At 37.6% G+C, this 25684-nt stretch overlaps 1 protein-coding gene across 5 annotated transcripts in view; it reads left to right on the plus strand.

The window, feature by feature from the left end:
* The window catches only part of DPP8 (dipeptidyl peptidase 8), a 72948-nt gene that overhangs the window by 11329 nt on the left and 35935 nt on the right, over window positions 1-25684 (plus strand). For all 5 annotated transcript variants that reach the window (XR_007152918.1, XR_007152919.1, XM_047862339.1 and 2 more), the window contains 2 exons: window positions 19876-20049; window positions 21301-21469. Coding sequence is in view for 3 of the 5 variants with exons in the window: in XM_047862339.1 (XP_047718295.1) it covers window positions 19876-20049; window positions 21301-21469 (343 nt within the window). In the remaining 2 variants the exon portion in view is untranslated. The remainder of the gene's footprint in view (window positions 1-19875; window positions 20050-21300; window positions 21470-25684) is intronic.

Here is a 25684-nt window from a genome sequence, read left to right on the forward strand (position 1 = left end):
TCCATGGACAGATGGATGGATAAACAAAATGTATATACATACAATGGAATATTATTCAGCCTTAAAAAAGAAGGAAATTCTGACATGCTACAGCATCGATGAACCATGAAGACGTTATAATAAGTGAAATAAGCCAGTCACAAAAGGACAAATACTATATGATTCCACTTATATGAGGTACCTAAAGCAGTCTAATTCATAGAGACAGAAAGTAGAAGGTGGTTGCCAGGGGCTGGGGGAAGGGAAGAATGGGGACTTGTTGTTTAATGGGTATAGAATTTCAGTGTTGCAAAATGAAAAATTCAGAAATGGGTTATACAGCAATGTGAGTATACTTAACACTACTGAACTAAACACTCAAAATAGCTAAGATGGCAAGTTTTATGTTATATATATTTTACCACAATTTAGAAAAAAATAATACTTCTTAGATAAAAGATACGTCCATCAGGAGGCATATAGAACTTTATTTCTCTTCTTGTGATGATAGCACCCTTTGGATCATTGCCAAAATCCATTAATTTATGAGGAGTTAAAAAATGGTGGTATTTTATCATTCCTTCTTCATTTATTAACTGAAATACTTCTATAAAAAGAAATTGCTATTCAGAAACTCAAGAAACAATGGAAAGGCAGAATAAATTTTGATTCTTTCCCCTTATTTATCATTTTTCAAATAATTTGTTTCCTGTAGTCCTTCATAGGTGATCACCTATGTTTTTCAGAGGAATGTTTTTTTTTGGTGTGTGTGTGTGTGTGTGTGTGTGTGTGTGTGTGTGTGTGTGTATCCATCCTCATAAACTTGTAGAGTAAACCTATTTGATGTTTTTTGATCCACTGACAGTTATTATTCTTACTGCATGAATTGTCTTATTTTTGGCTGGTGACAGCCCCTTCAACTTGACGTGTCAAATCCTTTTGGCATGATACTTGCTGCTATAATGAAGATTTTCCACCTTACACATTGCCTATTGCGTGCTTGGAGTCCATCATTTCTGCAAGGAGCTCTAGTTCCTTTAGAGGAAATTGGTATTAAGAGACCACGATGTGGGTACTAGGAATGCGCATTATTATTGGGTTTGTCATCGTTTCTAGGTTTTTTATTGAACAAACTAGGGAATATATACATTCTATGTGTATGTGTGTGTGTGTGTGCGTGTTTGAAATGTAGGTATCAATATGTATCCAAATCAAGTCAGATAAACCATAATGTCAGACTGATGTAACTAATTGAAATTTTATATACAGAATTTTTCTTTAACCTCATTTATCTTACATATGAATCTCCTTTCTCTGATGCTAAATAACAATTTAAATAACATATTACTCATTTGCTTTACTCCATATTACACACACAAGTTTCAAGATAACAAAGGAATCAACACTATGATTACTTATAACAGTAACTTGGAATTGTTCTTCTCTGTGTGGTTATGTTACCACTTCTATCCAGTTAGGTGCATTTGCTTCATTTTGTTTTCAAGTGTTAGGAATTCCTTTTTAAAAATTTTTTAATCTTTATTTTTGAGAGAGAGAGAGAGAGAGAGAGAGAGAGAGAGAAAACTCAAGTGGGGGAGGGGCAAAGAGAGACGGAGATACAGAATCTGAAGCAGGCTGTAAGCTCTGAGCTGTCAGCACAGAGCCCAACGCAGGACTTGAATCCACAAACTATGAAATCATGACCTGAGCCAAAGTTGGACGCTTAATCTACTAAGCCACTCAGTTGACCCAGGAATTCCTTTAATTTTTAATTGAATTTTGTTGTATAAAATAGTTACAGGATTCCAAATTCAAATCCACAGAACAATGTATTCAGAGAAGCTCCCTGTCTCCTCTAATCTGTTGCCCTCCCTCTCCTTCTAGATAACGGTTTTGTTTCTAAATAGCTTCTCCCTTTTAAACAATGTGAGTATATAGACATTCATAGCCCCCCCCCCCTTAGAGAAATAGTAACATCCAGTATACATTTTTCCACCTTGCAATTTTCAAGTAACAATGTATCCTTCAGATCACTCCACAGGGATACATACATCATTTTTATTTCTTTTTATGTGGGTTGTGTTGTGCAGACTAATCATAGTCAACCAGTTCCCTATTGGTGGACATTTCAGTTATTTCTAGTTCTATTATAAATAGTATCACAGTGGAATGGCTTGGGCATACACCTCTTTATAATTTTGCCAGTATGTCTTTAAGCTAGATTCTTAGAAATAAAATCACTGGACCAAAAGGTCTATTCTTTTGTAAATTTTCTAGATAGTACCAAATTTCCCTCCATTGGAACTGTGCCGTTCGAATTCCCACTAGCAAGATTTGTAAGTGTGCCTGTTTTCCCGTAGTTCTCCAACACAATAAATATATGGTTGTACATTTGGATTTTTGCCAGTCTGCTAGATGGGAATAGTGTCCCAGTATAGTTTAATTTGCATTTCTGTTACAGGCAAAATTGATCATCTTTTTATACAGTTTAAGGCTACTTGCATTTCTTTCTCTGTAAATTGTTTATTATATTTCTAACCCATTTTTTTGTGGGGTGATAGGTCTTTTTCTTCATTCTTAGAGGTCTTTTTTAAATTTTTTTTTTCAACGTTTATTTATTTTTGGGACAGAGAGAGACAGAGCATGAACGGGGGAGGGGCAGAGAGAGAGGGAGACACAGAATCGGAAACTGGCTCCAGGCTCTGAGCCATCAGCCCAGAGCCTGACGCGGGGCTCGAACTCCCGGACCGCGAGATCGTGACCTGGCTGAAGTCGGACGCTTAACCGACTGCGCCACCCAGACGCCCCTAGAAGTCTTTAACCTACTTAAAGAGGATATTAACCTTTTGCCTGTGATACAGTTGGCAAATATTTTCCCCAAGTTGTCATTTGTAATTTTACTCTCTTTATGGTAGGGTGGGCTGGGGTGGGTGGTGTGTGTGTGTGTGTGTGTGTGTGTGTGTTGGTCATGTGAAAGATTTTTATATATCAGTCTTTTCTTTCTTTGGGATTTTATTGCTTCTAGAATTTGTGTCTTCTCTCACAGTTAGAACAGTTTTTTCCACACCCAAATTATAAAAGAATTCACTCATGTTTTCATCTGGTACTTACACGATTTCATTTTTTAAAGCTTTATTGAGGTGTAATTGACACGTAATAAACTGCAACTATTAAATATACAATTGATAGATTTGGGCATATGTATGTACCTGTGAAACCATTACCTCAGTCATTACCCCCAAAAGTTTCCTTGTACCCTTCGGTAATCTTCCTACCCATCTGTCCCCAGGCAACTATGGTACCAGTCATGTACAGTCTTTGATAAGTTTTATCTCTTAAATATTTCAGAGATTTTTTTATTCTACTGTAAATGGTATTTTCTAATTTCAGTTTCTGGTTGTTCATTGATAATATTTAGAAATACAATTGATTTTGTGTATTGATCTTGTCTTGTAACCTTGCTTAAACCCTTTTATTGGTTCCATTCGTTTTTTTGTAGCTTCCACTGGATTTTTCTGTATAAACAGTCATATTGCCTGCAGACACTGGCAGTTTTACTTCTTGCTTCCCAATATGATTTCTTTCGGTTTCTTTTTCTTGGCTTATTGTACTGGCTAACTCCTCCAGTGCCAAGTTGAATAGAAATGGTGAAAGCAGATGTTCTTGTGTTCCTAATCTTAGGGGAGGAGTCATTCGGTCCTTTGTCAGTAAGCCTATTAGCTGTAGGTTTTTCATAACTGCCCTTTGGTAGCTGGAGAAGTACTCTTATATTTCTGGGTTGCTTAGAATTTTTATCAGCAACAGTTACTGAATTTTGTTAAGTGTTTTATTCTGTGTTTGTTGAAAAGATCATAAGGCTTTCTTTTTTATTTGTTAATATGGTAAAGCATCATTTGATTATTGAATGTTAAATCAATAATCACTTGGTTATGATTTATTATCCTTTTTAAGTATTGTTGATTTAATTTGCTATAATTTTCTTGAGATTGTTTTATATGTTCATGAGGGATACTGGTCTGTAAGGTTATTTCCTTGTAATTAAAAAAATTTTTTTAATCTTTATTTTTGAAAGAGAGAGACAGAGTGTGAGTAGGGCAGAGGCAGAGAGAGAGGGAAACACAGAATCCAAAGCAAGCTCCAGGTTCTGAGCTGTCAGCACAGAGCCTGATGCGGGGCTTGAACTCAGAAGCTGTGAGATCATGACCTGAGCCAAAGTTGGATGCTTAACTGACTGAGCCATCCAGGTGTCCCCCCTTGTAAATTTTTTAAGTGTGTATTTATTTATTTTGAGAGAGAGAGAGACAGTACATGTGGGGAGGGGCAGCGAGAGAGAGAGAGTGGGAGAGAATCCCAAGTAGGCTCCACACTCAGCACAACGTAAGCCTGACGTGGGGCTGAAATCAAGAGTCATACACTTAACCTGAGCCACCTAGGTGCCCATTTTCTTGTAATTTCTATATATGATTTTGGTAATGGTGTTATGCTGGCCAAGAATAAGTTGGAAGTCATTTCCTCCTTTTTAATTTGCTAGAAAAATTTGTTTGGTAGAATTTACCAGTAAAGCCATCTGGACCTGAAGTTTTCTGTGTGGAAAAGTTTTTAACTGCAAATTCAATTTCTTTATTAGATGTAGTGCTATTCAAGTTATCTATTTCTTTTTGACTGAACTTTGGTTGTTTGTGTTTTTTAAGGAATGTTTCTATTTCACCTGTGTTACTGAATGTTTTGACATAAGTTTCATAATATTCCCTTATCTTTTTAATGTCTGCAGAATCTGTGGTGATGTTCCTCTCTCATTCTTGATATTCTGTGTAATTTGTGTCTTCTCTCTCTTTTTTTTTTTCTAATCTAAGGGTTTATCAGTTTGGTTTCATTAATTTTTCTGTCATTTTCTATTTTCTGTTTCATTGTTTTATCCCCTGATCTTCATTATTTCCTTTATTTCTGCTTACTTTGAATTTCATTTGTCTTCTAGTTTCATAAGGTTGTGGCTGATGTTACTAGTTTGAGACCTTTCTTTTTTTCACTAAATAGGCATTTAGTGTTACACATTTCCCTGTAAGTGCCATCTTAGCTGCATCCCATATATTTTGATATGTTGTGTTGCCATTTTCATTTAGTTCAAAATACTTCCTATTTTCCCTTTACCCCATGAGTTATTGAGGTGTGTACTATTTAGTTTCCAAGTATTTGTGTATTCTCCAGAGATTTGCTTTCTAATCTAATTCTCTGGTATTCAGAGAACATAATTTGTATGACTTGAATCTTTTCCAGTTTTTGAGTCTTGTCTTAACGACTCAAATATGATCTATCTTGGTGAACGTTCTGTGTTTACTTGAGAAAAATATGTGTTCTGCTATTACTGAATTTATAAACGACTTGGATCAATTTATTGTGTTGCTCACGTCTCCTATGTCCTTACTGATTTTCTGTTTGTTTGATCAGTTATTGAGAGAGAATGTTGAAATTTCCATTTCATGATTGTAGGTTTAACTATTTCTCCTTGCAGCTTTATTAGTTGTTGCTTTATATATGTCGAAGCTATGTTGTTAGGTACATAAGTGGATAGGATGGTTATGTCTTCCTGATTAATTGGCTCATTTATTGTTACAAGATGACACTCTCTGTTTCTAGCAACATGTTTTACTCTGAAATTTAATAGTAATATAACCACTCTAGCTTTCTTCTAATTAGTGTTAGCACAGAATGTGCTTTTCCATTTAAAAATTTTTTTTTACCAGCTTTATTGAGATATAATTCACATACCATATTCACTCATTCAAGTATAGAATTCACTGGGTTTTAGTATATTTACAGAGCTGTACAGCTATCATCCCAATCTAATTTTGGAATATTTTGTCATCCCAAACAGAAACCGATCAGCAGTTACTCCCCATCCACCTAGCTGCTCACCTGCAGACCTGGGCAACTATTCATCTATTTTGAGTCTCTATAGATTTGCCTATCCTGGACGTTTCGTATCAGTGGAATCGTACAATATGTGGGTCTTTGTGACTGGTTTCTTTCACTCAGCACAGTATTTTCTGGATTCATTCACATCGTAGCAGATAACAATATTTGTGTGGCTGAATAATGTTTAATTTCATGGCTGTACCACATTTTATTTATCAGCTTATGGATATCTGTGTCATTTCAGCTTTTGGGCATTTATGACTAATTCTGCTTTTACCACATATGAGATTTTTTGTAGACTTATGTTTTCAGTTCTCTTGGGTGTATATATCTAGGAGTAGAATTGCTGGGTCATGTGGTAACTGTCTAAAATTTGTATAATTTTTTTTTGACCTGAGCTGAAGTCAGTCACTTAACCAACTGAGCCACCCAGGCGCCCCCTAACTGTCTAAACTTTTAAGGAAGTATTAAATTGCTTTTCCATAGCAGCCGCACCATTTTACATTCCCACAAGTAACGTATGAGGCTTCTAATTTCCTACATCCTAACACTTGCTATTATCTGTCATTTTGGTTATAGCCATCCTAGTGAGTGTGAAGAGGTATCTCAGTCATTTGATTTGCATTTCCCTAATGATCAGTGATGTTGAGCAGTTTTTCATGTCTTTATTGGCCATCTGTATATCTTCTTTGAAGAAATCTCTGTGCAGGGTGTTTGCCCATTTTAAATTGGGTCTTTCTAATTTTGAGTTGTAAGAGGTTTTTTTATATATTCTGGATACAAGGTACTTATCAGATATTTGATTTACAAACATTTTCTCCCATTTTGTGAGTTGCCTTTTTGCTTTTTTTCTTGAATTGCAGTAGTCATTAATTAGTATGCGATCAGTCATCATTATCTTTGGCAAGAGTTTAGTACTATAATCATTAATTTAGATCTGTATTTTTAAACACAATAGCTTTGGTCTCTCCTTTATGGAAGATAAGACATTTTTGAGACTTCCTTTTTCTTCTATTCATCATTTACCTTAATCTGAAGTTCTTACATTTTCATTACAAAAAAAATTGCACTGAAATACGTGTAATATAAAATTTACCGTTTTAACCATTTTTAAGTGTACATTAGTGCACGTAAGTGGTATTAAGTACATTCACATTGTTGTATATCCATCACCATCATCCATCCATAAAACCTTTTCATCTTGCAAAACCGTAACTCAGTACAAATGAAATAATAACTTCCCATTACCTTTCCACCTAGCCACTGGCAACCACCATTCTACCTTCTGTTCCTGGGAGTATAATTACTCTAGGTGTCTCATATAAATAGAATCACACCGTGTTTGTACCTGACCTATTTTACTTAGCATAATGAACTTAAAGTTTATCCATGTTGTAGTCTGTATCAGAATATCCTTTTTAAAGATGAATAATATTCCATTGTGTATGTATGTACGTACACACACCACACACACACACACACCCCACATGTTATTTACCCATTCATCATTAATAGTCACTTGGGTTGCTTCCACCTTTTCACCATTGTAACTAATGCTGCTATGAACATGGGTGTACAAATATGCTTTCATGTTCCTTTTTTAGTTCTTTTAGGTATGTACTGAGAAATGGAATTGCTGGATCATATAACTCTTGTTTTGTTTTTGAGAGATTGCTATAATATTTTCCATAGCTACTACGCCATTTTACATTCCCACTAATAGTGTATGAGAGTCCCAATTTCTCCACATCTTCACCAATACTTATTATTTTCTGGCTTTTTATAGTAGTCATCTTAATGAGTATGAAGTGGTATCTCATTGTGGTTTTGATTTGCATTTCTCTAACGATTAGTGATATTGAGCATCTTTTCATGTGCTTATTGGTTATTTGTGTATTTTTGCAGAAACGTCTATTCAAATTCCTAGCCCATTTTTTAATGCAGGTTGTTTGGAGGTTTTTGTGGTTTATTTTCTTGATAGTGTTGTATTGTTTGAATAGTCACCACCAAAACGATATGTCCAAATCCTAAAGGTGTCTGTGAATGTGACCTTGGTTAGTAATAGGGTCTTTCCAGATGTAATTAAAGATCTCAAGATGAGATAATCCTGGGTATAGGGTGGGCCCTAAATACAGTAACTGATATTCTTATATGACAAAGGAGAGGGAAATTTGAGACAGACACAAAGGGTAAAGACCATCTGAAGACATAGAAAAAGATTAGAATTATGTTGCCACGAGCCAGGGAACCCTGGAGCCACCAGAAGCTGGGAGAGGCAAGGAAGTATTCTCCCCTAGAGCCTTTGGAGGCAGCCTGACCCTGCTGAAATCTTTTTTTTTTTTTTTTTTTTTTTTTATGAAATTTATTGACAAATTGGTTTCCATACAACACCCAGTGCTCATCCCAAAAGGTGCCCTCCTCAATACCCATCACCCACCCTCTCCTCCCTCCCACCCCCCATCAACCCTCAGTTTGTTCTCAGTTTTTAAGTCTCTTATGCTTTGGCTCTCTCCCATTCTAACCTCTTTTTTTTTTTTTCCTTCCCCTCCCCCATGGGTTCCTGTTCAGTTTCTCAGGATCCACATAAGAGTGAAACCATATGGTATCTGTCTTTCTCTGTATGGCTTATTTCACTTAGCATCACACTCTCCAGTTCCATCCACGTTGCTACGAAAGGCCATATTTCATTTTTTCTCATTGCCACGTAATATTCCATTGTGTATATAAACCACAATTTCTTTATCCATTCATCAGTTGATGGACATTTAGGCTCTTTCCATAATTTGGCTATTGTTGAGAGTGCTGCTATGAACATTGGGGTACACGTGGCCCTATGCATCAGCGTTCCTGTATCCCTTGGATAAATTCCTAGCAGTGCTATTGCTGGGTCATAGGGTAGGTCTATTTTTAATTTTCTGAGGAACCTCCACACTGCTTTCCAGAGCGGCTGCACCAATTTGCATTCCCACCAACAGTGCAAGAGGGTTCCCGTTTCTCCACATCCTCTCCAGCATCTATAGTCTCTGGATTTGTTCATTTTGGCCACTCTGACTGGCGTGAGGTGATACCTGAGTGTGGTTTTGATTTGTATTTCCCTGATAAGGAGCGACGCTGAACATCTTTTCATGTGCCTGTTGGCCATCCGGATGTCTTCTTTAGAGAAGTGTCTATTCATGTTTTCTGCCCATTTCTTCACTGGGTTATTTGTTTTTCGGGTGTGGAGTTTGGTGAGCTCTTTATAGATTTTGGATACTAGCCCTTTGTCCGATATGTCATTTGCGAATATCTTTTCCCATTCCGTTGGTTGCCTTTTAGTTTTGTTGGTTGTTTCCTTGGCTGTGCAGAAGCTTTTTATCTTCATAAGGTCCCAGTAATTCACTTTTGCTTTTAATTCCCTTGCCTTTGGGGATGTGTCGAGTAAGAGATTGCTACGGCTGAGGTCAGAGAGGTCTTTTCCTGCTTTCTCCTCTAAGGTTTTGATGGTTTCCTGTCTCACATTTAGGTCCTTTATCCATTTTGAGTTTATTTTTGTGAATGGTGTGAGAAAGTGGTCTAGTTTCAACCTTCTGCATGTTGCTGTCCAGTTCTCCCAGCACCATTTGTTAAAGAGGCTGTCTTTTTTCCATTGGATGTTCTTTCCTGCTTTGTCAAAGATGAGTTGGCCATACGTTTGTGGGTCTAGTTCTGGGGTTTCTATTCTATTCCATTGGTCTATGTGTCTGTTTTGGTGCCAATACCATGCTGTCTTGATGATGACAGCTTTGTAGTAGAGGCTAAAGTCTGGGATTGTGATGCCTCCTGCTTTGGTCTTCTTCTTCAAAATTCCTTTGGCTATTCGGGGCCTTTTGTGGTTCCATATGAATTTTAGGATTGCTTGTTCTAGTTTCGAGAAGAATGTTGGTGCAATTTTGATTGGGATTGCATTGAATGTGTAGATAGCTTTGGGTAGTATTGACATTTTGACAATATTTATTTTTCCAATCCATGAGCAGGGAATGTCTTTCCATTTCTTTAAATCTTCTTCAATTTCCTTCATAAGCTTTCTATAATTTTCAGCATACAGATCCTTTACATCTTTGGTTAGATTTATTCCTAGGTATTTCATGCTTCTTGGTGCAATTGTGAATGGGATCAGTTTCTTTATTTGTCTTTCTGTTGCTTCATTGTTAGTGTATAAGAATGCAACTGATTTCTGTACATTGATTTTGTATCCTGCAACTTTGCTGAATTCCTGTATCAGTTCTAGCAGACTTTTGGTGGAGTCTATCGGATTTTCCATGTATAATATCATGTCATCTGCAAAAAGCGAAAGCTTGACTTCATCTTTGCCAATTTTGATGCCTTTGATTTCCTTTTGTTGTCTGATTGCTGATGCTAGAACTTCCAGCACTATGTTAAACAGCAGCGGTGAGAGTGGGCATCCTTGTCGTGTTCCTGATCTCAGGGAAAAAGCTCTCAGTTTTTCCCCGTTGAGGATGATGTTAGCTGTGGGCTTTTCATAAATGGCTTTTATGATCTTTAAGTATGTTCCTTCTATCCCGACTTTCTCAAGGGTTTTTATTAAGAAAGGGTGCTGGATTTTGTCGAAGGCCTTTTCTGCATCGATTGACAGGATCACATGGTTCTTCTCTTTTTTTTTGTTAATGTGATGTATCACATTGATTGATTTGCGAATGTTGAACCAGCCCTGCATCCCAGGAATGAATCCCACTTGATCATGGTGAATAATTCTTTTTATATGCCGTTGAATTCGATTTGCTAGTACCTTATTGAGAATTTTTGCATCCATATTCATCAGGGATATTGGCCTGTAGTTCTCTTTTTTTACTGGGTCTCTGTCTGGTTTAGGAATCAAAGTAATACTGGTTTCATAGAATGAGTCTGGAAGTTTTCCTTCCCTTTCTATTTCTTGGAATAGCTTGAGAAGGATAGGTATTATCTCTGCTTTAAACGTCTGGTAGAACTCCCCTGGGAAGCCATCTGGTCCTGGACTCTTATTTGTTGGGAGATTTTTGATAACCGATTCAATTTCTTCGCTGGTTATGGGTCTGTTCAAGCTTTCTATTTCCTCCTGATTGAGTTTTGGAAGAGTGTGGTTGTTCAGGAATTTGTCCATTTCTTCCAGGTTGTCCAGTTTGTTGGCATATAATTTTTCATAGTATTCCCTGATAATTGTTTGTATCTCTGAGGGATTGGTTGTAATAATTCCATTTTCATTCATGATTTTATCTATTTGGGTCATCTCCCTTTTCTTTTTGAGAAGCCTGGCTAGAGGTTTGTCAATTTTGTTTATTTTTTCAAAAAACCAACTCTTGGTTTCGTTGATCTGCTCTACAGTTTTTTTAGTTTCTATATTGTTTATTTCTGCCCTGATCTTTATTATTTCTCTTCTTCTGCTGGGCTTAGGCTGCCTTTGCTGTTCTGCTTCTAGTTCCTTTAGGTGTGCTGTTAGATTTTGTATTTGGGATTTTTCTTGTTTCTTGAGATAGGCCTGGATTGCAATGTATTTTCCTCTCAGGACTGCCTTTGCTGCGTCCCAAAGCGTTTGGATTGTTGTATTTTCATTTTCGTTTGTTTCCATATATTTTTTAATTTCTTCTCTAATTGCCTGGTTGACCCACTCATTCGTTAGTAGGGTGTTCTTTAACCTCCATGCTTTTGGAGGTTTTCCAGACTTTTTTCTGTGGTTGATTTCAAGCTTCATAGCATTGTGGTCTGAAAGTAAGCATGGTATAATTTCAATTCTTGTAAACTTATGAAGGGCTGTTTTGTGACCCAGTATATGATCTATCTTGGAGAATGTTCCATGTGCACTCGAGAAGAAAGTATATTCTGTTGCTTTGGGATGCAGAGTTCTAAATATATCTGTCAAGTCCATCTGATCCAATGTCTCATTCAGGGCCCTTGTTTCTTTATTGACCGTGTGTCTAGATGATCTATCCATTTCTGTAAGTGGTGTATTAAAGTCCCCTGCAATTACCACATTCTTATCAATAAGGTTGCTTATGTTTATGAGTAATTGTTTTATATATTTGGGGGCTCCGGTATTCGGTGCATAGACATTTATAATTGTTAGCTCTTCCTGATGGATAGACCCTGTAACTATTATATAATGTCCTTCTTCATCTCTTGTTACAGCCTTTAATTTAAAGTCTAGTTTGTCTGATATAAGTATGGCTACTCCAGCTTTCTTTTGGCTTCCAGTCGCATGATAAATAGTTCTCCATCCCCTCACTCTCAATCTAAAGGTGTCCTCAGGTCTAAAATGAGTCTCTTGTAGACAGCAAATAGATGGGTCTTGTTTTTTTATCCATTCTGATACCCTATGTCTTTTGGTTGGCGCATTTAATCCATTTACATTCAGTGTTATTATAGAAAGATACGGGTTTAGAGTCATTGTGATGTCTGTATGTTTTATGCTTGTAGTGATGTCTCTGGGACTTTGTCTCACAGGGTCCCCCTTAGGATCTCTTGTAGGGCTGGTTTAGTGGTGACAAATTCCTTCAGTTTTTGTTTGTTTGGGAAGACCTTTATCTCTCCTTCTATTCTAAATGACAGACTTGCTGGATAAAGGATTCTCGGCTGCATATTTTTTCTGTCTAGCACCCTGAAAATCTCGTGCCAATTCTTTCTGGCCTGCCAAGTTTCAAAAGAGAGATCAGTCACGAGTCTTATAGGTCTCCCTTTATATGTGAGGGCACGTTTACCCCTTGCTGCTTTCAGAATTTTCTCTTTATCCTTGTATTTTGCCAGTTTCACTATGATATGTCGTGCAGAAGATCGATTCAAGTTACGTCTGAAGGGAGTTCTCTGTGCCTCTTGGATTTCAATGCCTTTTTCCTTCCCCAGTTCAGGGAAGTTCTCAGCTATTATTTCTTCAAGTACCCCTTCAGCACCTTTCCCTCTCTCTTCCTCCTCTGGGATACCAATTATGCGTATATTATTTCTTTTTAGTGTATCACTTAATTCTCTAATTTTCCCCTCATACTCCTGGATTTTTTTATCTCTCTTTTTCTCAGCTTCCTCTTTTTCCATAACTTTATCTTCTAGTTCACCTATTCTCTCCTCTGCCTCTTCAAGCCGAGCTGTGGTGGTTTCCATTTTGTTATGCATTTCGTTTAAAGCGTTTTTCAGCTCCTCGTGACTGTTCCTTAGTCCCTTGATCTCTGTAGCAAGAGATTCTCTGCTGTCCTGTATACTGTTTTCAAGCCCAGCGATTAATTTTATGACTATTATTCTAAATTCACTTTCTGTTATATTATTTAAATCCTTTTTGATCAGCTCATTAGCTGTTGTTATTTCCTGGAGATTCTTCTGAGGGGAGTTCTTCCGCTTGGTCATTTTGGATAGTCCCTGGAGTGGTGCGGACCTGCAGGGCACTTCCCCTGTGCTGTAGTGTATAACTGGAGTTGGTGGGCGGGGCCGCAGTCAGACCTGATGTCTGTCCCCAGCCCACCGCTGGGGCCACGGTCAGACTGGTGTGTGCCTTCTCTTCCCCTCTCCTAGGGGCGGGATTCACTGTGGGGTGGTGTGGCTCGTCTGGGCTACTTGCACCGTGCCAGGCTTGTGATGCTGGGGATCTGGCGTATTAGCTGGGGTGGGTAGGCAAGGTGCTCGGGGGCAGGAGGGGCAGGCTTAGATCGCTTCTCCTTAGGTGATCCACTTCAGGAGGGGCCCTGTGGCAGCGGGAGGGAGTCAGATCCGCTGCCGGAGGTTTGGCTCCGCCGAAGCGCAGAGTTGGGTGTTTGCGCGGAGCGAGCAAGTTCCCCGGCAGGAACAGGTTCTCTTTGGGATTTCGGCTGGGGGATGGGCGGGGGAGATGGCGCTGGCGAGCGCCTTTGTTCCCCACCAAACTGAGCTCTGTTGTCAGGGGGCTCAGCAGCTCTCCCTCCCTTTGTCCTCCAGCCTTCCCGCTTTCCGAGCAGAGCTGTTAACTTATGACCTCCCAGACGCTAAGTCGCGCTTGTTGTGGGAACACAGTCCGTCAGGCCCCTCCGCTTTTGCAAGCCAGACTCGGTGGCTGTGCTTGGCCGGCGAGCCGCCCCTCCGCCCCGGCTCCCTCCCGCCAGTCCGTGGAGCGCGCACCGCCTCGCCGCCCTTCCTACCCTCTTCCGTGGGCCTCTCGTCTGCGTTTGGCTCCGGCGACTCCGTTCTGCTAATCCTCTGGCGGTTTTCTGGGTTATTTAGGCAGATGTAGATGGAATCTAAGTGATCAGCAGGACGTGCGGTGAGCCCAGCGTCCTCCTAAGCCGCCATCTTGCCCAGCACTCCCCTGCTGAAATCTTAATTTTGGGTTTCTGTCCTCCAGAACTGTGAGATAATAAATTTCTGTTGTTTTCAGTCCCTAAATTTGTGGTAATTTGTTAAAGCAGCCCTAGGAAACTAATAGACATTCTTTGATGCACACAGTTAAGTTTTGATAAAGTACAGTTGTGCTTTTTTTTTTCCTTTGATTCCTTGTGCTTCCGATGTCGTATCTAAAATACTGTTGCTTAATCTAGGATCACACAGTTTTGTCTCTTATATATGAGGTTTTTTTTTTTCATTTCAACGTTTTTATTTATTTTTGGACAGAGAGAGACAGAGCATGAACGGGGGAGGGGCAGAGAGAGAGGGAGACACAGAATCGGAAGCTGGCTCCAGGTTCTGAGCCATCAGCCCAGAGCCTGACGCGGGGCTCGAACTCCCGGACCGCGAGATCGTGACCTGGCTGAAGTCGGATGCTTAACCGACTGCGCCACCCAGGCGCCCCTTATATATGAGTTTTATAGTTTTAGCTCTTACATTTAGATCTTTGATTCATTTTGAGTTAACTTTTGTATGTGGTGTGAGATAGGAGTCCAAATTAATTCTCTTACACGTGGAATCCAGTTGTCCTACCATTTCTTATGGAAAGCTATTCTTTTCCTCATGGAATGGTCTTAGCACCCTTGTTGATTAGCACCTTAGCACCTTTGTTGAAATTCAATTGACCATAAATGTATAGGCTTATTTCTGGGCTCTCAATTCAATTCCAGTGGCCTGTAAATCTGTTTGTTTGCCAGCACCATACTGGCTTGATTAATGTAGCTTTGTGCTATTGAAATTTGAAAACGTGAGTCCTCCAATGTTGCTTTTTTTCAAAATTGCTTTGAAATTCCATATCAATACTATTAAGATCAGCTCATCTATATCTGGAAAAAAGGCAGATATGATAGGCAGTCTTTGAATCTCTAGATTAATTTGGGATATATTGCCATCTTTATAATCTTAAAGTTTTCCAATCATGGATATGGGATATCTTTCCATTTATTTAGATGTTTATTTTACTTAAATAGTGATCTACGCTTGTACTTCTTCAGTTAAAATTATTCCTAAGTATTTTATTCTTTTTGAGGATATTTTAGATGAAGTTTTTTTTTATTTAATTTTTTAATGTTGATTTATTTTTGAGAGACAGAGACAGAGGGTGAGCGGGGGAAGTGCAAAGAGAGAGAGAGAGAGAGAGGGAGACACAGAATCCGAAGCAGGCTTCAGGCTCTGAGCTGTCAGCACAGAGCCCAACACGGGTACTCGAACTCACAGACTGTGAGTTCATGACCTGAGCCGAAGTCTGAGGCTTAACCCACTGAGCTACCCAGGCACCCCTTTGATGAAGTTATTTTCTTAATTCATGTTCATACTGTTCATTACTAGTGTACAGAAATGCAGCTGATATTTGTATATCAATCTTGTATTCTGTAACTTTGCTGACGTCATTTATTAGCTCTAATACTTTTTGTAGGTTGTTTTGGGGTTTTTCACATATAACATCATGTCATCTCTAAATAGAGATGTTTTTCTTCTTCCTTTCTAACCCTAGCTAGAACCTCTAGTACCTGTTAAATAGTGGTGGTAAAAGCAGACATCGTTTCTTTTTCCTGATCTTGAGGAGAAAACTTGTGGTTTTTCCCTTTGAGACTGATTTAGCTATGGATTTTTTATAGATGCCCTTTATCAGATTGAAGAATGTCCCTTCTATTCCTAATTTGTTGAACACTTATCATGAAATGGTGTTAGCTTTTGTCAAAGGATTTTTCTGTGTCTATTGAGAAGATCACTTTTTCCCTTGTTATTGTATTAATATCATTGATTGGTTTTTATATGTTGAACCAAGCTTACATTCCTGGGATAAATCCCACCTGTTCATATATAATTCTTTTAATATTCTGCTATATTCAGTTTGCCAGTATTTTATTGAGGATTTTTGCATCTATAGTCCTAGGGCATGTTAGTCTGTAGTTTTATTTATTTTTTTTGTGTGTGATGTCTTGGTCTGGTTTTGATGTCAGGGTAATACTCACTTCATTAAATGAGTTGGAAAGTGTTTCGTCCAAGAGTTTGAGAAGGATGGGTATTCATTCTTTCTGTAGAACTCATCAGTAAAGCCATCTAGTCCTGGGCTTTTTGTGGGTAGTTTTTTGAATCCTGACCTAATCTGTACTCATTAGAGGTCTGTTTAGATTTTCTGTTTCTTCTTCTTCTTCTTCTTTTTTTTTTTTTTTTTTGCTTCTAATTATTTCTCTTGCTTTTATTTTTTTATTTTATTTTTTATTTTTTTAAATTTACATCCAAATTAGTTAGCGTATAGTACAACAATGATTTCAGGAGTAGATTCCTTAGTGTCCCTTACCCATTTAGCCCATCCCCCCCTCCCACAGCCCCTCCATCAACTCTCAGTTTGTTCTCCATATTTATAAGTCTCTTCTGTTTTGTCCCCCTCCCTGTTTTTATATTACTTTTGTTTCCCTTCCCTTATGTTCATCTGTTTTGTCTCTTAAAAGTCCTCATATGAGTGAAGTCATATGATTTTTGTCTTTCTCTGACTAATTTCACTTAGCATGATACCCTCCAGTTCCATCCACGTAGTTGCAAATGGCAAGATTTCATTCTTTTTGATTGCCGAGTAATATTCCATTGTATATATATATACCATATCTTCTTTATCTGTTCATCCATCGATGGATATTTGGGCGCTTTTCATACTTTGGCTTTTGTGGATAGTGCTGCTATAAACATGGGGGTGCATGTGTCCCTTCGAAACCACACACCTGTATCCCTTGGATAAATGCCTAGTAGTGCAATTGCTGGGTTGTAGGGTTGTTCTATTTTTAGTTTTTTGAGGAACCTCCATACTGTTTTCCAGAGTGGCTGCACCAGCTTACGTTCCCAGATTTTGTTTCTTCTTGAGTCACTTTTGATGCTTTGTGTTTCTAGGAGTTCAGTCATTTCACCTACATTATTGAATTTGTTGGCATAGAATTGTTTATATTGTTCCCTCATAATCTTTTTTTTTTTTAATCTCTTTAAGATCATTCGAAATGACCTTTCCTCATTTTAGCCAAATTTGATCTTTTCAAATAACCAACTTTTGGTTCGTTAGGCTTTGTTGTTTTTCTATTCTGTATTTTATTTCCAGTTTATTTTAGAATATTTTCTCACTTCTGCTTGCTTTGGATTTAGTTTGCTCTTTCTTTCTAGTGTCTTAAGGTGGAAGATAGGTTATTGATTTCAGATCTCTCTCTCTCTCTCTCTCTGTCTCTCTTTTAATATTTTTATTGTTAAGTAACTCTATACCCAACATGGAGCTTGAACCTACAACCCTGAGATCAAGAGTTGCATGCTCTACTGAGCCAGTAGATGCCCCGATCTCTCTCTCTCTCTTTTTTAAGTTTAATTTTTTTAATGTTTATTTATTTATTTAGAGAGAGTGGGCACATGTGTATGTGAGCAGGGGAGTGGCAGAGAGAGGGAAAGAGAGAGCAAGTAGGCTCCACGATGTCCGCACAGAGTCCAGTGCGGGGCTCGATCCCACAAAACATGAGATCATGACCTGGACCAAAATCAAGAGCCACCCAGGTGCCCCAGATCTCTTTTTTAATGCAGATACTTAGAGTTACAAATTTCCCTCTCAGCACTGCTTTTGCTGCATGCTTTAAGTTTTGATACAGTGTTTTCATTTATCTCAAAGTATTTTCTGATTTCCTTTGTGATTTCTTCTTTGATCCATTGACTAACCCTTCTTGTGCCAACATCTGTAAACTGTCAGAGCAGTTAGCTGGGACAACTGTAATGCTCACCTCATTTGGTTCCCATTTCTCAGAGATCACTGTCCTTTGTTGTCTAATGTCCAGTGTCTTAAAAACATTATTTCATATATTTTGCTCAGTTTTTCAGTTGTTTCAGGTGGGAGGATAAGCCTAGTCCCTGTTACTCCATCTTGGCTAAAAGCGGAAGTTGGTTTCATTTTTAACATTTAAATCTCTGACCTCTTTGGAATATGTGACAACTTTTGGAATATGTGACCTCTTTGGAATATGTGACAAAGTTTAATATATCTTAAACTTTAAGATATATTAAATATGGCCCACATCTAGTGACATTCAGGGAGAATAGGAAGGGAGAAATTAAAATATGATCATATTCTCAGAATTGCTCTAGGCTTCAATGGAAACAGTTTTAACAGATATTTAAAACAAAGAGATCAGAATTAATAAAACTATATGTTCATTGAATTTGCTAGTTTTTTCTTTTAGAGTCTAACACACACAGGTACGAATGTATATATATGTAATTAAATATTCACTAAAAAGTGATAGATACAAAGAATACAAAAAACTAGATGGGTTTTTAGCAAGATTCCCAGGGTGTTTCATTTTTAACCTCACCTAACCTTGTTTTAGATTTGCAAGTACACACATGTATTTGCCATCCTTGAGCAATGTTTACTCTTATTGTGCTAGCTTAGTTTTGGAGTGATGCATTCCTGCCAATAAACTCAATCTAGATTCCTTTTTAAGGTATCACTCTTTGATAGCAGAAACCATGTCTGCTTTCCTTATTTATCATAATCAAATAAAGTATAAAGAGCTCTTAGGGAAAATGTGGATGTAATTTTTTTGTTAGCACTTACTAAATTTGTTTTCTTTATATTCCTTTTTAAATTTTATACCTCTATCAAATAGTATTTCTAGCTTAGGAAATTATTATCATTATCAATCATTAGTTACAGACGGTCTTTGAGAGAGATTTTAACAGATCGTGCAGGTAGGAAAATGAAATGACACAGATTCTGGTCTTAAGTTGTTTGTTTGTTTGTTTGTTTTAACTATTTCTGGTCAGAAATACTGAAAAAAAAAAGTGAAAAACAGTACCATGGCCAAATAAGTAAAAGAGGTAGTAACTCTTATATCAGTTTCACAGAAGAAATCCCTGTACCCCATAGTGGATCAGGAAAATTTCCTTGCCAAGGTTAAATTAGAGGTAAGGTTTTGGGATAATGGTAAAACTTGGATGAAAGAAAAATAGCCTTTCAAAGGAGGACAGTGGAACAAGGGCCAGGAGGCAGAACCTCATATGTTGGGTTTTATGTCAGTGATGTGACAAGCCTAATCTAGGATTTTATTAGAAGGGTATTAATAGATGTGTTGGAAAAGTATTAATGACAGCTGATACTTGAGAACTTAACTCTATGCCAATCATTGTATTAAACACTTGATATGTTTTATCTAAATTAATCTTCACAAAGCCAAAGTAGATGATAACAAAACTATTTTAAAAGTGAGGAAAATTACTTTTGAAGAAATTAAGCCACTTCCCAAAGTCAGACTTCTATTGAGGGTCAAAGCCTAGATTCAAACCACTTGGTTTCACAGTCTGTGCTCTTAACTACGTGCATCACTGCTCAGTTAGGTTGTAGAAGATCTAGAATGCCAAGCCAAGGTGATAAGACAATTCTTGTTCTCTAATGTATGCAGTAATCATCTAGAGATCCTTTACCAGGAAATCTTTCCACAGACTTCTTGGAATTAGTTTGCTTAAAGTTGCTGACACATTTTAGACCCCCTCAACGTGTAGACTCAATAGTATGGGAGATACTAGGATTTCAGTGGAAAGTTTTTGCTAAAAGCAAAAAGCAAGCTTTCAGAAGACCGAATAGGTGACTTCTCTTTCCTTTTGCATTAGGCAACACTGGACTATGGAATGTATTCTCGAGAAGAAGAACTATTAAGAGAAAGAAAACGCATTGGAACCGTTGGAATTGCTTCTTATGATTATCACCAAGGAAGTGGAACATTTCTCTTTCAAGCTGGTAGTGGAATTTATCATGTAAAAGATGGAGGGCCACAAGGATTTACTGTAAGTTGGTGTTACTACTTGTTAAATCTGTTAAAGCCTAAAGGCTGTTTGCATCCAAATCAGGAAGGTAATTAAACCAAAAAATTGTATTTACCCACCAAGTGAAAAATTTAATAGTGAAGAAAACAAGGTAAATGGGCATTAGTTTCCGGTGTTAGGAGTTAATCCTTTTTACACTGACATTAATATGCAATTTTTTAAAAGCTAAAGACACTTGCTCTATAGGAAGATATGGTAAAGGGCAATGCCCATTTTCTGAGTAAACGCTGAGGGGGATCTTGGAAGATAATGTTATCACAAGGCAATCTATTTTTGGTTCCCCTAAAAGCTTAATTCATTTTTTTTTTTAAGTTCTGTTTATTTATTTTGAGAGAGAGACACCACAAGCAAGGGAGGGGCAGAGAGGAGGAGAGGAGAGACAGAATCCTAAGCAGGCTCTGCATCATCAGCACAGAGCCCGATGCGGGGCTTGAACTCCTGAATCATGAGATCATAACCAGAGCCGACCTGACTGCGCCACCCAGGCACCCCAGCTTAATTCATCTTAATAAGTGGTTTTTAAATGTTTGGTTTTAGTCCAGACAATTTTTTACATGGTATTAGACCTTTTGTTAAAATTGTATGATTCTGGCTTTTGTTGTATTTTTTTGAGCAAACTGTTTTATATTGGTAAAATTAATTTGAAATATTTAATAAATATTCAATAAATAAGTGCTTAATAAAAGTATTTAACAAACAATAATTACTCCATTAAACAGGTATGGACAGCAAAATTTATGAAGTGCCCTTATATTGTCTTTACTGTCCTATTACCCTTAGCTTTCTAATTTATAGTAAAAAAAAAATGAGTCTGTCCTTAGAAGTTAAGGAACGCAAAAGTGTATTTTTCTTTTTTATAAATTTTTTTTAATGTTTATTTATTTTTGAGAGAGAGAGAAAGAGACAGACAGCGTGAGCATGGGAGGGGTAGAGAGAGAGGGAGACACAGAATCTGAAGCAGGCTCTGGGCTCTGAGCTGTCAGCACAGAGCCTGACGTGGGGCTCAAACTCATGAGCTGTGAGATCATGACCTGAGCCGAAGTCAGCTGCCCAACCGACTGAGCCACCCAGGCGCCCCAAAAGTGAATTTTTCTGAGGAGCAATTATCATAGTTGACATTTTACTTGGAATTCTTTTTCATTGAAAGGTGTTGGCAAATGAGTATGTATATATCAGCCTGATACTTTCCTAAAAATGTTTTTTCTTTTCTAGCAACAACCCTTACGGCCAAATTTAGTAGAGACTAGTTGTCCCAACATTCGTATGGATCCTAAATTATGCCCGGCTGATCCAGACTGGATTGCTTTTATACACAGCAATGATATTTGGATATCCAACATTGTAACCAGAGAAGAAAGAAGGCTCACCTATGTGCACAATGGTAACACATAGTTCTACAAATCTGCTTTTCTGAAAAATATTTTTAAAATTTTGCTCTTGCTTACTTTATGAAATGGAGGCAAGGTGGCTGGCCTTCATATTTTAAATTCAAATCTTTAAAATTAATAAAAAAGTACAGAGGATACATAGTACTTACCACATGCAAAACGCTACCTTGTTTGAATGTTCATTTTCAGAAAGCACAACAGTAATGCCTCTGACACGATTGTTCCTTTAGCTTAATAAGACTGCCAGCATTACCCCAAAATGGTTCTCATTAAAATCAAATTTCAATTTAAAAAATTAATCTTGTTTTTGGGAAACAAAGACCTAATATGCACCAAAAATTTATCTCCCCCTTTTGGAGAGGCTACTTAGTTATTTTGTCATAATAGGAAAAACAACACTTTGTAGAACTGTGTGTATTATGGAAATATTTAATTTTCATTAAGTGATTATAGTAATACTAAGCGCTACTCAAAGCACAGATGTGCTTTGTTTTCCTCTAAAGATGTGAATGTTTTCCTCTAAAGCTTTCATACAAATGAAATATGGGAAATAGTGTATTGCTTTTTCTTTGAACACATGAAACAACTTAAAGTTAGTAAGTTTCATAGTGAAACATTTGTTCAGGGGTGCCGGGGTGGCTCAGTCTGTTGAGTGTCCGACTTCAGCTCAGGTCATGATCTCATGGTTCTTGAGTTCAAGCCCCACATCAGGCTCGCTGCTGTCAGCCGGTCAGCACAGAGCCCACTTTGGATCCTCTGTCCCCCTCTCTTTGCCCCTCCCTCCACCAAATAAATAAAACATTAAAAAAAATTTTTTTTAACATTTATTCATTTTTGAGAGATGGAGAGAGATAGAGCGTGAGTGGGGGAGGGGCAGAGAGAGGGGGAGACACAGAATCTGAAGCAGGCTACAGGCTCTGAGCTGTCAGCACAGAGCCAGAAGCAGGGCTCAAACTCACGAACCTTGAGAACGTGACCTGAGCTGAAGTCGGACGCCTAACCGACTAAGCCACCCAGGAGCCCCAATAAATAAAACATTAAAAAATAATAATAAATAAAATTTTAAAAATTCATTTGTTCAACTCTTGCTTAAGCTAATGTTCACAAATCTGATTTATTGGGCATCTTTTTTTTTTTTTTTAATGTTTATTTATTTATTTTGAGAGAGAGGGAGTGAGCAGGCGAGGGGCAGAAGGAGAGAAAGACACAGAATCCCACGCAGGCTCTGCACTGTCAGTGTGGAGCCTGACATGGGGCTTGAACTCATGAACCATGAGATCATGACCTGAGCTGAAATCGAGTTGGATGCTTAACTGAGCCACCCAGGCGTCCCTGGGCATCTTTCTTAATAAATTATTTTAGAATACAATAGTGTATTGACAACAAATATTTTTTTCATTATTAGGATAATCAGTGTTATAGAAGAAGCCTTTTCCTGAACAATTTACATTGGTAGAAAGAACACTGAATTAGGAGTCAAGAAACCTGTTCTAACTATTCAGTCAAGAAAAATACATTAAGTTCCTGTGTGCCAGGTAATGCGGCAGGAACTAAGAATACAGAGTTGAATAAGACACAACCCAGGCCCTCAAGGAAACTACATGAATGATAAAACAGTGATAAGCAAACATAGGGTGTTATAAGAGCATCAGTGAGGGTGGTGTTCAGGAAGGGCTTCCCAGAAGAGACGACACCTAACTGGCACCTAAACTCATCTTAGATACGAGTACACATTAGCCTGTACACTCCAGGTGAGGGGACCACATGAGAAAGGTCTTGATGCAGAAAGTGATGTTTGTGAGGAGTTAAAGCAATCTGATGGTTCCTAAAGTGTAAGGTATGAGTCAAGAAGAAGGGAAAAGTAAGGCTGGCAGATAAAAAGAGCCAAGACAGGGGTAACCTGTATCTCGTGTAAATCGACAGGGTCTCCAGAATGATATGGGCATCCACTGAAACATTTTTATCAATTGGGTGGTATGGGCAGAGTCATATGATAGATAAATTGTTTTGGATACTTTGTGAAAGTTATATTTGAAAAGCACAGGACTAGAGACAGGAACACCAAAAGTTGACTGTTGAAATGATCTAGGTTTAGTGATCTAAAACTAGAACATCAGTTAAAAGGGGGTGGAGTAGGGAAGTTTTTAAGTGAAAAGTACATGTTTTGGTGTTTCATGGGTCTCCATTTGGAGTCCGGGAATCAGAACAGCTACTAGTGGCAATGGAAGGATTAGGTCGGTGATTCGTAAATCTGGGTTGGAAATCCTAGCCATTTGTTCATGCTTTCAACAGACATTGAACACTCACTACATACTAGTTATTGTACTTGAGTCTGGGATTACAAAGTTCTGACAGTAACTGATAGAATTAAGGAATTTTTTAAGTCTATTTTTTCTTCTGTAGAATTGTTTTCCACACAGGATTATGGTGAGGATTGACAGAATGTAAAGTAGAGAGCACCGGAGCCCTGTGTGATGCTATAGTATTGTTTTTATTATTTTTCCTTTCTGTGCATGTAGGTTGTGATATGTTTATCATTTTCAAGATTAGTGTACTAGTTAAAGATATAGTCTAGAACCAGAGAGCTGAGTTTGAGTTCCAGATCTACCAGTTTTTAGTTCTGTGACCTTGAGTAAGTTATTTAACCTCTCAGTTTCCATATCTAAAAAGGCAGGTCATTATAGTGCTGTTAGGAGGTTTTAATGAGTTAATATTTGTGAAGTGCTTAGGATGGTGTCTGATACATGGTAAGTGCAGTGTGTTAGTTTAAATAGAAAAGTAAATACAAAGTAAGTGTCTTCACTCTTACTCCTCTTATTCACAATAAGTTTCCAAGTGAAAGTCTGCTTGTAGGTGAGTTTAGTCAATGAGCAAGTGCATGTGTTTATTTTCTGCCTGGTATGATAAAGGAATGTTAAAGTAATACAGTACCAGCCTCTACTATCAAATGATGTATCAGACGAACAAAGCGATAGCTTTTATTCATTTAATAAATAACTCTTAATAATTGAGGTCTGTAGTCAGTGAAAGGGAGATAAAAATGAGTGGTACCTGTTCTCACATCTAAAGGGAACAAAATATGACACAGTAGCGTGGATACACCTTTGGGGTAGTTTAAAGATCCAGGAAAACTGAACACTGGTTTTGGCTATATCATTCACTCCAAAATTCAAAAAACTCTTAAAAACTGAGCTTACTTTTCACTGGCTTGGTGCTAAAACTCATTTGGTGGCAAAATCTGACCTGAACTGACCTGAGGATATTTATAATCTTAATCCTACTTAGTGTGTCTATTCATAAGTTTGCTGTAGGAATATTGGTGTATTCAGTTACAGGGTATTTGATTCCCCTGCTGGAGATGTTATATAATTTTATGGTAGATATATATAATATATATGAAAAATCACCCAAATTCTGAGTTCCAAACACTTCTGGACTCAAATTTTTGGGTAGTGGATTATGGGTTCATTTTGCATATTTGTTTCAGACAATATATAGAAAATACAGATAAGCAAAAAAAATACATTGAAACTGGTTTATAATATTGAAATCACTATGAGGTATTACCATACACTTATTAGACTGGCTAAAGTGAAAAAGATTAATTCTGAACACAAATACTAGAAAGGAACTTTCATCCATTGCTAGTAAGAATATAAAATAATACAAGTACTTTGGAAAACTGTGGCAGTTTCTTATGGACACTTACCATACTACCCAGGCATTCCACTCCTGGGTCCTGATTCAAGAGAAATGAAAGCATACACCCACAAAGATCCCTATACAAGAAAGATTAACATCTTTATTCATAGTTGCCAATAACTAGAAGTAGCCCAGATAACCCATTAACAGGTGAATGGATAAAGGAACTGTGATATACTATGGAATACTACCCAGCAATTAACAGAAGTGAATTATTGATATGTGTAACAACATTGATGAATTTCAAAAAGCAAAGTATGAGTTCACTTATGTGATATTTTAGAATATGCAGAACTAACCTATGATGATAGAAATCAGATCATTGGTTGCTTCTGGGGTGATAATGGGCATTGACTGAGAAGAGACATGAAAATACATTCTAGGTGTTGGAAATATTCTGTCTTGATGAGGTGTGGTTACACAAGTGTATACACTTATCACAAATATATATACCTAAGATTTTGTAAATTATAAAGCAATTTAAAAAATGCTTGTCCATAGTCTGT

The sequence above is a fragment of the Prionailurus viverrinus genome, chromosome B3 (genome assembly GCF_022837055.1).
Source record: "Prionailurus viverrinus isolate Anna chromosome B3, UM_Priviv_1.0, whole genome shotgun sequence".
NCBI lineage: Eukaryota > Metazoa > Chordata > Mammalia > Carnivora > Felidae > Prionailurus > Prionailurus viverrinus.